Below are 14,758 nucleotides of genomic sequence, written 5' to 3'. Positions count from 1 at the left end.
TTTTGTTTTTGGTAACACAAAAGGTACTCCAACAAGATGCATTTCTCATTTAAAAAAAACTTGACCCAATACTGATATTTACTTACAGGCTGCACAAACTCACATGCACAGGAAAAAACTTTTAAACTTTCAAAAAAAATTGGTTAACCATCTTCAATTCTTCATCAAGAGCCATAATCAGGTCAAAGTTGTTCATGTATGTATGTATGTATGTATGTATGTATGGCTTGTACAGCAAAACTTCCATCAGCTTTAGCTCCACCTTGTGCTAATTAGCAAAAGTAATTAAAAAAAAGGAAACACACTAAGCTAACATGGTGAATATAGTCAAAAATCTATACCAGTGAGAAATCTCCACGTTTAACCCTTTACAGCCGATCGGAGCGGGCACGCTCTGTTTTGCGTAACTATTTTTAAATCCCGGTAGCTCTGCAACCAAGTAAGCTAGCGCAATAATTTTTTTTGCATATGAAACTGGAGGAGTTGTACTTACATCTTATGCCATCAGCTTGTCCTAGGTCACAGTTTCCTTCCACATATAGCTTTGCAAAAACTGCATAAAAATCACTTGCAGCAACAAAAACATAATATTCCAGAAACACGCTTCGCCGATCCATCAGCTGTTTGTAACACTTCCTACGTCCATCAGCGCGAACTATCACATGACCGCATGACCTGCCCGAAACCGGAAGTGATGTCATTTTGCGGAAATGTAGTTTTTTTACGATCGGGGCCTTATGAGCTTGTGTTTTACTTGTTATGTGTTTTAAAAAGTTATGTTTGACTTTATGACTTTCTGTGTCGTTTCTGGGATGCTTAAGACTCATATTGCACTGCTGGAAATAGTTTATTTTGATGCATATGCTGTTATTTTGCAAATTTGCACTATAATATTTATTTTCGTTTTTCCTGCAGTATATAAAAATTGGTGTATTTCAAAAATAAAACTATGAAGACACTCAAAATAAATTTCCTGTGGTGGGAAACTAGTTTGTGTAACTTTTTTGTATTTACAGTTTTGAGGGATAAGCCTCTTAAATTTCTCTAACTAGAAATATATGTTAAAAAAACAAAAACGATTTTCAATTTTTTTGTAGTTTATTGCACTTTTTTGCAATTTATGTAATTACTATGCACCTAATGCAGACATATTATTAAAGTTTGGGCTATAATGGTTGTATTGATGTATAGCAACTTGAAATGCTCCCAAAAATGGCTCCACAGCATGTAAAAATATAATATAAGCTCTGGCGAACTTGGTTCTATGGTAGGTCTTAAAGGGTTAACAACGTTAAGCAGCTTTGCGCGCCGATATTAGCAATTAGCTCAAGTTGCTATACAACCTGTTAGCATGGCTGTAGTCTCTGTGTTGTCTGCTGGTTAAAAGACTTTACAGTTCATCAAAAGTCAAAGTAATTGCCGACTGACTGAACGAATAAATCAGTCTGTTAAAAATGAGTGCGAGCAAGCAGAAAGCAATCTGTGCTAAGATCAACCTGTACAGCTACAACTATCACCCCGCTGCATTCACGCTAAATAAAGCAATCACATTTCATTTTGTTTCGGCGCTCTCTGGGTCCTGCTGGGCTGCGCTCATCTCCGTCTCCTCAGCTTCAGGCTGCTCCATCTCTGCCGCTGAGATGCTCATCTGCTCCTGGTTCTCTATGTTAGTTTGGTTACGCTCTCGGTCTTTAGCTCTCTTTTCTTTCTCCAGCATGTGGTAGTTGTAGATGTTCATGACGAAGAGAAAAAGCCCGCCAGTCGTGATGACTGAGCCACACATGAGGAAAAGGTACTTGTAGTCGCCAAAGATGTCTACCAGTAACCCTGTGTGGAGGAGGCCAGAAAGAATATTTAAAATTAATCAAAGAAAACACAGCACAGTGAGAGTATAGCGTCTAGACGGCAAGTTTGAAGGTGAAGAGGAAGATCAGACTCAGATATTGCTTATGAGTGCGTGCAAGAGAGCGAGAGTGAGCATAGGCCAATTTGAGAAGAGCCATCTCGGAAATGACGGGGCCATTACACCCTTCTTGGCTCTCCTGAATTGCCGGAAATGCAATTTGGATGGCTGCTACCAAAACGAATCAGAAGAGAGGCATATTCTCAGAACCATAAATATCCAGCTCAAGTCTGCAGAAAAGTGACAAATGTGGTTTAGATCAGATTTCAGCCTGCGGCTTTTCTGAGCCCTAAGTCCACAAGTCGCCCCGACCCCCGTTTTCCCCTCCAGACACGGATCGATAGGCGAATGTCGCTATCTCTCTCAGTGTCGGCATCTAGGACTGTCCACCTCACTGCATTACAATCCCCCTTAAAGCCGTATGGAATCCTGGCAGCTCGCCTCAGAAGCTGAAGTATTTTGAGCAGGATTAGTTTCTGTTTATTTTCTCTTGCTCCTAGAGTCTTCCCTTCTCTTTCCACTATTAAACATCTAGTTAGTAAAGATGACTGTGTTTATTCATCAGGCCAGTTTTATAAAATTGATGTTTGTCAAACATATTAGGAAGCACATTTAGTACAAACATGCTACCGTCTCCTTCTGAAACCAATTAAAGATGATGTTAAACTATAAGGAAATTAAACTGATTCCCTTAGCAGATCTCCTTAACTATACCACCTGCCATCTTTGCAGTGGAAGATTGTGTTAAAATAATGTTTGTGTGACTGAATGCAATGTACTGTACTATACTAGGAGGGGGTCACTTTGCATTTGGATCAATTTCAACCATCTCAATGCCGGCTGTATTATCTGATTGATAGCACTCATCTGGTGCCTGTACTCCAATGACCATCACCCTCATTAAGACAGCCCTTGATTGGCTAAGCAGTAATTAAGTCCATCTGGCATAGTCACCTCTTTTTTAATGTATTCACAGCTTAATTATGGCCCAGGTACAGGACTTTAATGACGAGAGTTTGAACTGAGCGTCATTAAACACCCAAAGCAAAAGGGTAATTACACCCGCTTACCTCACTTCCTCCTAATTGGATTGACCCGAAGGTTTGGGGGAGCAGTAACAAGCAGAATAGGGGAGACATAACGATTGAGCCCTCTGGAGGAGATTGTTAGACGTGCAGGGAGGCACTTATTTACCCTATTAAATGAGCGCCTCGGAACACGGTCGCTCTAGACTAACTGGGGGGCCTGTAACTTTTCACCTCATTAAAAGTCAGGTTGGAGGCAAAGGACGCGTTTGTCAGCAGGATGATATTCACAGCTGATTAAGTCATGTTCAGCTAAACTACTGTACATCCTCACCTTGTTTATGTAGGACATTAGGCCTGTATGAACACTGGTGAACAAGTTGAGCAACAACAGAGAGGATGGCTTGCTCACTGCAATACAGTATGTGTTATTGACAGACATCACCAAAAATGATAAATACCTTTCAAAATCAAATTTCTGAAAACACTAGGGAGCGTACACCCACAAGTATTGTAGTCTATCCTTACATGCATGAAGAAAGATGGCCACAAGTTAAGAAAAAAGTTACATGTAGGAGATGGTAACTAATTTATCGGACAAAATAGGTCTGCCTCGACTTGTTAAGAAAAGCAGTAAGAGTCGTGGAATAAATGATTTTAAAAAAGCATCATTTTTTTTTGACAAAAGGAGGAAATACTTTGACTGATATTGCAAAATCAACTCTAGGCTAAAATGGCTATTACATTATATCTCATAGTAATGTTAGTAGCTTTTTTCTTTTTGTTTTACAGGGACAATGAGCCAAAATGCTGAACAGGTGGTCAGTGTAGTACTGTGTGCTAAGGTTGGGGCATATGTAAAAATTATCCAGCCGACATTCGTCAATCCAATAAATGACGACGGGCGATATATTCGAGCAGGTGACTTTTTGATGGGCGGGGGAATGTAATCACGCACCAACTGATTTAAGCATTTAAAATTTATTTGTAAGTTTCATTTGGAGGGAATACTTTACCTTCTTTTCTTGTTTGTTTCAGTATTAATATAGCTACTTTTTGGATTATTGAATCATTTATTTATTTGAGATGCACTGAATCACACAAAAGACTTTACGTCTGAGGGTTTGGGGTTTTTTTAATGTTCGCTTGAAGAGATATTTTGATTTTTAACTTACTTTTTGTTTAATTTTGTATTGGTTGTTTGGTTGAGTGTGTAAGACAGACAAACACTGGACCGACCTGTAAACACGGTTATAGTGGAAAAAAGAATCCAGTTTCTCTTTGTTTCCCTCCCCACCATTGTGTTTGTTAGTTTTTTTTAATTTAAATAAAATGTTTTTGTTTTTTCTGAACATAGGCTACTGCCGTTCTTTCTTTCTATTATGAGTTTAAGTAAATGAATCGCTGCATTTGGGTGACTCTGAGGAGGGGGGGTTTGTTCGCAGCTGGAATACGGTGCTGCTAAAACAGCGCTATTACAAAAGCTTTTACAAGAGCGGTGGGTCCAATCACCCAACCTTACTGTGTGCTTCCTAATGTGACGTTTATACACTATGATGTAGATTCATGCATAAGTGAATCAGTCTTAAAGTTTGGCATTGTTTTTTCCCCATCAGTTTTGCAACATGATTTTATAACTGCAATGAAAACCAACAATACCACAATACAAACAATACCACCCTAACTTTACCTCGTAAAGCCTCAACAATGAAATATCTGTGGATGTTACAGTGGGCTGCGTTTATAGATATATTTCTGGCACTGCAGTGAAAAGCTGTCACAATAGAATCGTGCCCGCTTTTAATTGACGGCCTGAGCATCATGGGCATCATACACTCGTCTCATGTGCACAGAGATTCTCTGAATCTGTTGATGATAGTATGTACTGTAAATGATAAGATATTCAAAGTCTTCACAATCTGATGTTGAGAAACATTAATCTGAAATTGTTCCACAATATAGACACAGTTTGCTTCTTACTGGTAAACTGCCCATCTGTATTTCTGAGTGCCTCACTAATACGCTTTTTATACCCAACCTGTTGCTATTGCAAATGTTCTTCCAGCTGTGGTTAAAGTCAGACTGTAAATAAAATGCAGCTTTTTTTTTTTCTTATCTTTAAATGAAGCCTGGATTTGCCCCAGATGCTCCATTATGTCATGAAAGCCTGTGCCCATGAGGATAGATGGCTTCTTTCCAGCAGGAAATCACCATGACGAACTGCATCTTTGTGTGGGCGTCTCATACAATACAAAACATCCATACTCCGTGATAATGCGGCTCTGTCTTACAGGAATGATACTGTTACCAAGCTTTACTGCAACATAATGCACAGCCTGTGAATGAAAGAGATAAACAAACAAATATTGTTTGCAAGGCTGCTCTCGCTTGAAAGCGGTTATTTCCTCTGTAATGGTGGAAATTTCTCTTTTCCCCAAGTGTTTCTGCATGTTTGTAAGTATATATTACCTTGCTCTTTGCCTCAGTTGTAGAAAGAAGCAGCGTAAAGCAATCTTAAGTGATCTAAGAGTAAACATGTGTACTTGTGTAAGAGAAAGACAGAAAAAGGATTATGTATGAATGAAGGATGTGTTACCTGCAGCAGGTGGTCCCAGCAGCATGGGGAAGCACTCCACGATCGTGACAAGTCCAACGGCGCTGGGGAAGCGCTGATTTCCCATCAGATCCATGAGGCATTCAAATATCAGGGCGAAAACCATCCCAAACCCCACACCAAAAAATACTGCGTAGACCACCAGGAGGGTATAGCTCCTCATCAGAGGGCACAGCAAATGGCACGTTCCATTAAAAACCATGGCAAAGCTGAAGAAGTACTGAATTCTAGGCCTGATCCACTTGCTGTTGGCTACCAGGCCGGTGCCGGGTCGAACAAACATGTCAACAAAGCCCATAATGGAGAGCAGCCAGGCCGCAGAGTACTTCTCAACACCTTGGCTAACAGCATAGGTAGACAGGAACACAATGGGTGCATACGCTCCAAAGATGAACATGACATTTCCTATTAGGTAAATGACAAAGCCCCTGTCCCTGAAAAAGGACAGATCCACAAACTTCTTTGTGTTCTTCATACAGCTTCCTTTTATCTTAGTCTTGCACTTATTTGGCCGATCCACGTTTTGCTGCGGTGCACAAGCGAGTGTCTTACAAACAGGTCGCATGAGGGCTCCAGCAACACAACAGTTGAGCATCAGACCCCCCAGGATAAGGAGGCTTCCTCTCCAGCCATATGTGCCCAGTAGATATTGGTTAAGAGGAGCCAGGAAACAAAGGAACACTGGACTGCCAGCCATAGCAAGTCCATTGGCTAAAGGACGCCTGGCCAGAAAATATTTACTGATGATGGTGAGAGATGCATTCAGGTTAAAGGCGAGTCCACAACCTGCATGTAGAAAGATTGAAAACATCTCAGTCACATTCCAAAAACCCTCAGGAAGAAAAACCCTACTGAACCTGAGCTCCAAAGGGTACTTAATTAAATTAAGACTAAATCTGCCGGCTGCTCATTAAGGTTCCATCTCATTTCACTTTTGCCATCTAAAATCTCATTACAGGACTCTGGAATTATTTCAGAAATAATTTCTCCATTCAAGTAGAAATAAATTGGAGAGCCTGGGTAATACATTTACTCACTTGCCTTTCTATGCAGAAATTTTTAATCTAATTGGACCTTATTTTGAAGAAGATGAAGAGTTACAGTTAGATAGCTACGGTGTTTAGAATTTCTCCCTCTAATGTCAGGGTATTCTTACGATGCATAAAGTTTTTGTTGTTTGGTTGTTTTTTTAATGCATTTAAATGGGGATTTACTATATTAGGCTTTTAGGGGGACATAAAAAGTGTAATTTAGCAATTTTTTCTTTTCTAATGAGGAATTTCACATTATTTTGACTTTAAATTAAAAAGACTGACTGCAATCCCAATAAATGTGACATCTACAAGTCACCGAATTATGACACTGTCCCCTAAAACTTAAGAGGAACACTTAATCATCACAGTATAATAACATATGTTAAAGCTGTTGCCAGACTTGTTTTGGTGCAAGTGAAAGTGACAACAGGTTGTCTTCATTGGAAAGGCAACCTCCAAAAAGCCACATGGCACCATTTAGTTGTAATCCAGCTCCTCCAGGATGGCACATCACCTTCTCAAAATGGTTTGCTGTGTCTCCCAGCACAGTCTCAAGAGTGTGGAGGCCATTACACAAGGAGACAGAGCTGTAAAGGGGTGCCAACCCAGCAGGAGTGGTGTCGGCTCCTTTGTATGGGAAGGAACAGGACCCAGCAAAATGACCTCCAGCTGGCAGCTCATGTGCATGTTTCTGACCAAAGTGTCATAAACAGATTCCATGAAGTGTTCATAACCAGCACCGTGCAGCTCCAATGGCATTCGCCAGAGAACATCAGAACTGGCAGGTTCGCTGAGAGCTCATCTGACAGATCTGAAAGAGTCTGGAGATGCTATGGCAAACCTGTGGTCTGTGGCCACCACATGCAAAACAGTTTCTACGTTCCTGGTACCCGTTTTAATGCATAACAGTGTGTTTTAAATGATCACGGAACCCCAAATCATGACGTACCAAAAATGGTAACAGAGGAATTTTCCATGCATTTGTGCTGTCACACCTGGATTATTGTATTGCCTTATTTACAGGCTTAGATAAAACATCTTTAACGCCTCCAAGCAATGCAAAATGCTGCAACCACACTAACACATTCTAGTAAATGAGCTCACATTAACCCTGCTTTATCATTTTTAATTTGGCTCCCAGTTGACTTTAGAATTTGTTTAAAATTTCTTGTATTACATACGGACTAAATGGACAAGATCCAAACTATATATCTTGTCATCATTTTAGGTGTGAAAAGCACTATAGAAACTATTTAAATGACGCTCTTAGTTCAATTATAAATATGTACTACCATCAAAATGTCCTAGAAAGTGTTGAGATTAAATTATTTGAAGTGCCTCAATTCTATGCTTTATATTAACTAAAATGCCATATATATAGCCATATATAGTGTAGTATTAAGTGGACACAGCCCTGAAAATAAAGGCATTAGATTACATGTCCTTGGGGGATAGAATGCTGTAGACTCTCGCTCACGCTTGCCTGGGAGAAAGTAGATAACAGGGGACCACCTTCTAGTAGAAAGTTACTGAAACACTGTTGTTTAGACTAGAGAGGGACCAGCAGATTGATTGTTTGATTGTAACTGATTGTTTATTCTGAGAAAAACAGGTGTGGGATATTAAACTGTTTTGTGATGCATTATACTGCTGATTTATAAGAAATACTCTTTCCAGAGAATCATGGCCTTATTTTTCTGATTAGAAAGAACAGAACATACTGCACAGGAAGGCAAGGTCATAACTTACGCTCACTGAGAAAAAGAAAGAATCTGAATGTTTAGTTTGGAGGGGGGCCGAAGCTTTGAGAATGTGAGAATCGGTCAGACACGTCGAGATTTGCCGGACACCCTCCTGTGCACATCTCCCGTCCGCACATTTGTAATGCTCAAAGTGTTGTATGGAATAAAGAGAATTGCATTGATTAAAGAGATTGTTGATTGAGCATTTATACACCGAGTGTTGTTCTTCCTTCAGCCCAAAATTCAAAGAGTTGGTGTATTTAATAAAAGTCCACTGTGTGTATAACCAATGCAGTCAATCTTAGCAACACAGATTGTTAAAGCTGAGGTGTGTGCAGAGAGACAAACCGTGAAACTGTTCATGTGATCTTGTGTTGTGCTTGAACGGTGCCAGGCAGGTGCTCCAACCAATCAGAAGCATTCATTATTCCAGTGACAAGGACAGCATACCTCACCAGCTTCTCAGCATCACAAACACCAGTGAGAGAGTGAATGAAGGAGTATACGAGGAGGAATAATTCTGAGATGTATTTCGCTGTGTGTGGGGTGCTTTTTTATTAACGTGCAGGTGTTTGTGTATGTGTAAGCATATGTCTGCATGACTTCTAGGCAAAACTGCCTAATGCCTGTGTGTCAGTGCACTAGGCACAGGGGAACAGTGTAGAGCCCACACATGCCCCAGGCACCACACATGGCCCAGCCACTCGCTGTGCCTATTAATCCTTCACAGGGGCCCTTGGCTGGGTAATGAGCCTCTTAGGATGGCAGAGAGCCCCCATGTGACGAACCTGATTGGAGCTTACGGAAGAGTACAGAGGGCCATGGAAGATCATGCTCTCTGGGATCAGAGACAGTTCTGTCTTAATTACTGTCCTGGTCCTGGTCCCCTCGGTGCTCTAACTGCACCCTAGGAGCCGGGGCAGATGCCCAGGGCCTTCAGGAAAGGCATGGCAGTCTAGTTATGGGGAGCAGATCTGAACCAAGAGATTCTAAAAGGGATGTGAAAAGATGCAGACTGCCAACATCCCAATCCCACTGGGACCAGGATTGATGGGAATGCAAACTGAATGGTAAACAAGTATGGCATGATATCTTGGTTTTAGTCTGTGATCAATTATGAATTCCCAAAGTGAGACCACAAAAAGTAAAACCTGTTCAAGCAGCAGTAACACATACTGCTTAGGAATAAAAGTACTGTACCTCCAATGACGCCAATGCAGAAGTAGAGATAAGCGATGGAGCTCCCAAAAGATGCGGTTACCATAGACACTCCACACATCAGTCCACCCATGATGACAACTGGTCGGCTCCCAAAACGATTGACCAACATGCTGCTCACCGGTCCTGCAAAAACAGATGAGCACTGAGAACGAGCAGTACATTCTTGTATTATGTTACGTCTTAATGTCGCCAAAGTTTTAGTAATCCGGGTACCTACTACTTCAAGGTAAACTGATGGGTCTAAACCAGTGAAATTCATCATGTGATCATAGGGCTAAATTCTGCCACACAATTTTGTAATGAATAGCTCATTAAACAAAATAAATAACTTAAAAGATGAGTTTCATGTTTTTTTTAATGTCTGTTCATTTTATCTGAAAAGCATTATTATTTGCACATTAGCTGTTGAGCATCCCTGATCTAAACCAAGGGCAAAAGGACATCACAGAGGGTGACAGAAGACCTCCACAGCAAAGCAACCTGGCAAGTCATTAAACATTCCCCTGATAATGTAAAACACTACACCCAGTGATCAATCAGCAATTAAAAAGCCTTTTATATGCTGTCACTCTTTCCTTCATTCATAACCTTGCCTGAAAGAGTGACATTGAACCACAAGTCATTCTCCAGAATAATGAAAACCTCTATATTCTTATTGCAAACTACACAGGCTTCTCGAAAAAAAAATAATTAAAGGAACGGTTTGAAAACGCATCAGATCTCAATGGGGAAAAAAAGATACGTATTCTGATGTGGACAGTGTTAGGAATGAAAAGTTCACACATCATTTGAAGGCAATAAAAGTGATCAACCTGCCCCCCAAAAATCAAAGTGGAAAAAAACAATGCAGCAATGATGCTCAGTTGTATGTCCCCACATTACCCTGTATGCATGTGTGACAACGTTGGGGTGTGCTCCTAATGAGACAGCGGATAATCTCCTCCCAGATCTGGACCCGGGCATCACTGAGTTTTAGCAGTATCCTGTTTTAGCAGTTGTCTCATTGTTGCCCCTCTAGTGCAGCTGTTGTTAATTTCATTAACACCAAAGTGGGTGAAACTGATTAACAGCCCCCTCTGCTACTTACCTAATCAATATCCCAGCAGTTTAACTGAACTGATGCTATACTCTGATTAAAAGCTGTTCCTTTAATTGTTTTTAGCTGTGTAGTTCAGTGGTGGTAGCAGTGATAGATTAAATCTTTTTGTTCCAATTTCTTTCATTTTTGCACTAGCAATGTGATCCTTAAAGAGCCATTAGCTGAAGACATTGCATATCTCAACATGGTGCAGTTTGTCCAAAAAGAAATCTAGGAAAACTGGACAAGTAGAAGTTGTGTCCTTGGGAAATAGGGAAAAAGCATTCTTAAGGGAGGCCGAAGGGAGAAAAGGCTGAGGTATTCCCAGTTACACAAGAACTGGACTTAAAATCAGTGGCAACAGGTCTTATGGAGTGATTCATCCAAATGTGAAACTTTTGGTTCAGATCAATGAGTGTCTACAACCAGTGGAGGCTCTGTTATTGTTTGGGGCTGTACATCAGCCAGTTGTGTTGGGCATCTTGTCAAAACTGATGGAATAATAAATGCAGAAAAGCATTAACAGATTTTGATCCACCACACAAAGCCGTCTGGAAAGTGTCTGATTGGCAAAAACTTCATTTTTCAGATCATGATCCAAAAACACACCTCCAATGCAGTAAAAACATACCTGAATTTAAAAAAATAAAAATACAAACTCTCGACAGAAAACAACAAAAGGCAGCCAAGATCCAAACAACAGCTTCAAGAAGCCTGGAGAACTATTCCTGAAGACTACTTAAAGAAATCAAGAAAGCGTGCCTAAGACAGATCAGGCTGTGTGAAGAACAGAGGGGGTCATACAAAATACTGACATTCATGCTTGTTAGAATGATACAATATTTATTCTTTTTACCATATATGCTCTATTTCCATGTATGATTTGACATGTTTTAATAAATTGCTGCACCTGTGTCCCATTTTTCTAGCAAAATATAAAGGAATGAAGGGTGACTCAAGACTTCTGCACAACACTGTATGGGAAATCAAATATCCACCCAGCTGTTTATACAGTTACACAGGTTCAGAGCAGGGTCAAAGATAGATCATCGTTTTCGCTGTAGCCGTGTCACAATAGGGCATCTCTTGTTCTACCACCGTATCCATTTCCATTATAAGTTTATCATTGTGACTCGTTGAGTCAGAGGTTTCCTGAAAAGGCTGTCATGTCTTTCCCATGGGGGCCTGGTGTCAGAGCCCACTGTGCTGAACCTTCCTCTGATATATTCCCCTCTTTCCTTCTCCTCCGCTAGGTGACATTGTTGAATCCTTGCCAAGGACAATATGATAAAGTCCTGTGCCTGAGCCACATTGGAGGGGAATATTTCACTAGTTAGGCCGCTCTGAGTTGAGTGCAGGTGAGTAACATAGCGTGCTGTCCTGCAACCTTGAAAGCAGATACTAACAAACTCAGGTTAAAAAAAAAAAGAAAAAAAAAAAAAAAGAAGACGACAAGAAGAAAATCACACTAAATAAAAACTCAAGATTCTACTTTTTTCTTTCAGCAGTGAATAAAATATTTATGTCTTCACAAAATCGTAGAGAATACAGTTTTTGTTACCTTTATTTATTCTCAACGTTAGTATTTTGAAGACAGTATATAATATATCTAAGTAGGGTCTGATTTGTGACATCTGACTTCACTTCTACAAACCCAAATGTACAATAGATGTCACATGCAGTGGTGCTTACTTCCATAAATTCCCTTTGGACCTCAGTGAAGAGACTTATATTTAGGTCAGGTGACTTACATGGAAGCAACGTTCACTTTATTAGGCAGCGGGTGCAGTCGCTCATGTGAAGCCAGTTATACTCGTTACTGTATTTCTCTAAATCTAAATTACAACCATACACAACAGTCGTGCCTTTGCAGCGGACACAGACACCACACAAACGATCTTCATGAAACTGGGATTTTTGTGTTTATGATGCTTATCGCCAAGTACAAATGCACAGAGCAGACTTCTCAAAATACTGATCTGTCTGCTGTCGGCTGGTTTGAAGCTGTGCTTTAGTAATGCTTGATGCAACTTCTTACAGAAGGTGTAGAGAAAGTCTGATCAACAGACCACGATCGGTGCTAGTATGGGGTGTACGTGGTATGTCAGAGCCCTAGGACAACTAAATAAAACACAAAAGAACAAGAGACCAAAAAAAAACTCAGTCTGGTTAACCTGCAGGCTATTATTTACCAGCCAATACAAATGTGTTCTCTAGTAGTGATAGGAGTACTGATTTAGAGGTGCTGACTACAAAAGGTGTGATGGCCTAAAGGTATGAGGCCACACTACACTGCATTCCAAGCAGCTCTGGGTTTGAGATTATCATATTTATGCTAACCAAGTGGTTTATTGATGTAGCATCACAGCTGACAAAAACAGACTGCAGAAGACTATTCAAATTCAATTCAGTTTTATTTATACAGCGCCAAATAACAACAACAGTTGCCTTAAGGCGCTCTATATTGTAAGGTAAAGTCCCTACAAAAATAAAGCATACAGTAATGCTAACTATGTGGATAGGAAAGCTTAGAAACAGTTTAACCAATAAAGCACACACAGAGTCAACTCACCTCCTGCATACATGGCAGCTAGCATAATAGAGGAAATCCATGCTATTTCACTGTAGCCAGCCTGCAAGTCTTCTTGAATGTCTTTAAAGAAAATGGAAAGGGCTTTGGGTGTGGAGTAGGCAAACCCAATGGAAATATGGGCCCCAATCACAACCATCCAGCCCCAACCGCCATCCAGGGGCTTGGAGCCCAAAACATCTGCTGGAGCAGGAGGCATGTTCCTGTTCAGAGTGTACAGTATAGGGGGACACAGTGTTACAGTCGCTGCATGCATGAACAAAGCAGTACAATCTAAGTAAAACACACAAGCGCATATTAATTAAAAACGAGGAGTCGGATTTCAAAATAAAAGTCTCAACATCATTCTAAACTTGCTGACAGGTAGTTGAGACATGGACTCACACCGAACTTAAAGTTTGGGCTGTTTTCAGATTCTGCGACATGCTAGACCACACCGGCCATGTTTGTAAACAGAAGCGGGGGAAATAACCCGCAAAACTACGCAACAAAGCAAGCTCTTGTGTAATATACTGCTGCTGCTGTTGGTGGTGGTCATCATAATGGGAAATGTGTGATTTCTTCCCTAGACGTATTAAAATACAGCAAGACCCAAAGGTCTGACACTGCAATTCCACATTAGAGTTTTTTACAAGCCAAGATAACTTTTCCGATCACTCCGTCTCGTTAAACCGTTCCGCGCAGAGTGGGGCAGGAATGCTACTCACCACCACGTGGACAAAGAAACCGGTTAACCAGCGTGTGTGGATATACTGCAGAAAGCCTGACTGCATCTTACCGTTCACTGAGCGTCTGCGCAGCCTCTCTTTACGAAGTTCCTGACCAAAGTTTCACCAGCCTACAGCTTTATTTGACTGCTGGTCACATGTCGCACACATGGGCCCGAGGTGATCCGATTCACTAAATCAATGGGACATGAGCTTTGTCTCCTCTGCGTTTTTCAGCCACACTGCTGTCTGCGGCGGCATTCAGTATGACAGCCGAAGGAAAAACTAAATTCTACAACTACTAAGCTATTACAACAGGAAGAAAGATGTTACGGCTGTGTGTCCTTTACCTTTGGCAGACATAAAATGTTTTCATGTACCTAATGATGGTTTTCAGGCGTTTTCCAAGCCAAAATGAGTTAATCTGACCCATCTGATCTGATAAATTGAGGTCATAATCTAACTACTCAAGATCCGCCTCTTCTACCCGGTGAAATACACACAGACTGGACACTTTATTAGGTATAGCTTTCTAGTACTGGTTTGGACCCACTCTTGCCTTCAGAAGTGCTTTAAAACTTTATTGTACAGATTCAACAAGGTGCTGGAAATATTTCTGATCTCAAATGTGCTTTACTGAACTGAGATCTGCTAACTGTGGAGGTCATTTGAGTACAGTGAAGAAAAAACCAGTTCAAGATGATCTGAACTTTGTGGCGTGGCATATTATCCTGCTGGGAGCAGCCATCTGAAGATGGGTACATTATAGCCATAAAGGGATGGATATGGTTGGCAATAATACTCATGGAGGCTGTTGGTGTTTAAATTATGCTCAGTTGCAATA

General features: G+C 40.7%; 1 protein-coding gene across 2 annotated transcripts; it reads right to left on the bottom strand.

The window, feature by feature from the left end:
• Window positions 1–1,311: 1,311 nt before the first annotated feature.
• On the bottom strand, window positions 1,312–14,151 carry LOC309706817 (monocarboxylate transporter 2-like). 2 transcript variants are annotated; one of them, XM_082533707.1, is made up of 5 exons: window positions 13,986–14,151; window positions 13,190–13,410; window positions 9,519–9,662; window positions 5,525–6,328; window positions 1,312–1,827 (listed from the first exon to the last, which is right to left on the bottom strand). In XM_082533707.1, exons 2-5 carry the CDS (start codon window positions 13,404–13,406, stop codon window positions 1,553–1,555), a joined length of 1,440 nt encoding a protein of 479 aa, XP_082389833.1. In that variant the 5' UTR covers window positions 13,407–13,410; window positions 13,986–14,151; the 3' UTR covers window positions 1,312–1,552. The 2 variants fall into 2 exon arrangements, with proteins under 2 accessions (XP_082389833.1, XP_082389834.1); XM_082533708.1 differs by lacking the exon at window positions 13,986–14,151 and adding an exon at window positions 13,915–13,936.
• Window positions 14,152–14,758: the final 607 nt, after the last annotated feature.

This window comes from Aulonocara stuartgranti (genome assembly GCF_965226115.1).
Source record: "Aulonocara stuartgranti genome assembly, chromosome: 5".
Taxonomy (NCBI): domain Eukaryota; kingdom Metazoa; phylum Chordata; class Actinopteri; order Cichliformes; family Cichlidae; genus Aulonocara; species Aulonocara stuartgranti.
This window is presented reverse-complemented; position numbering and strand designations above follow the sequence as displayed.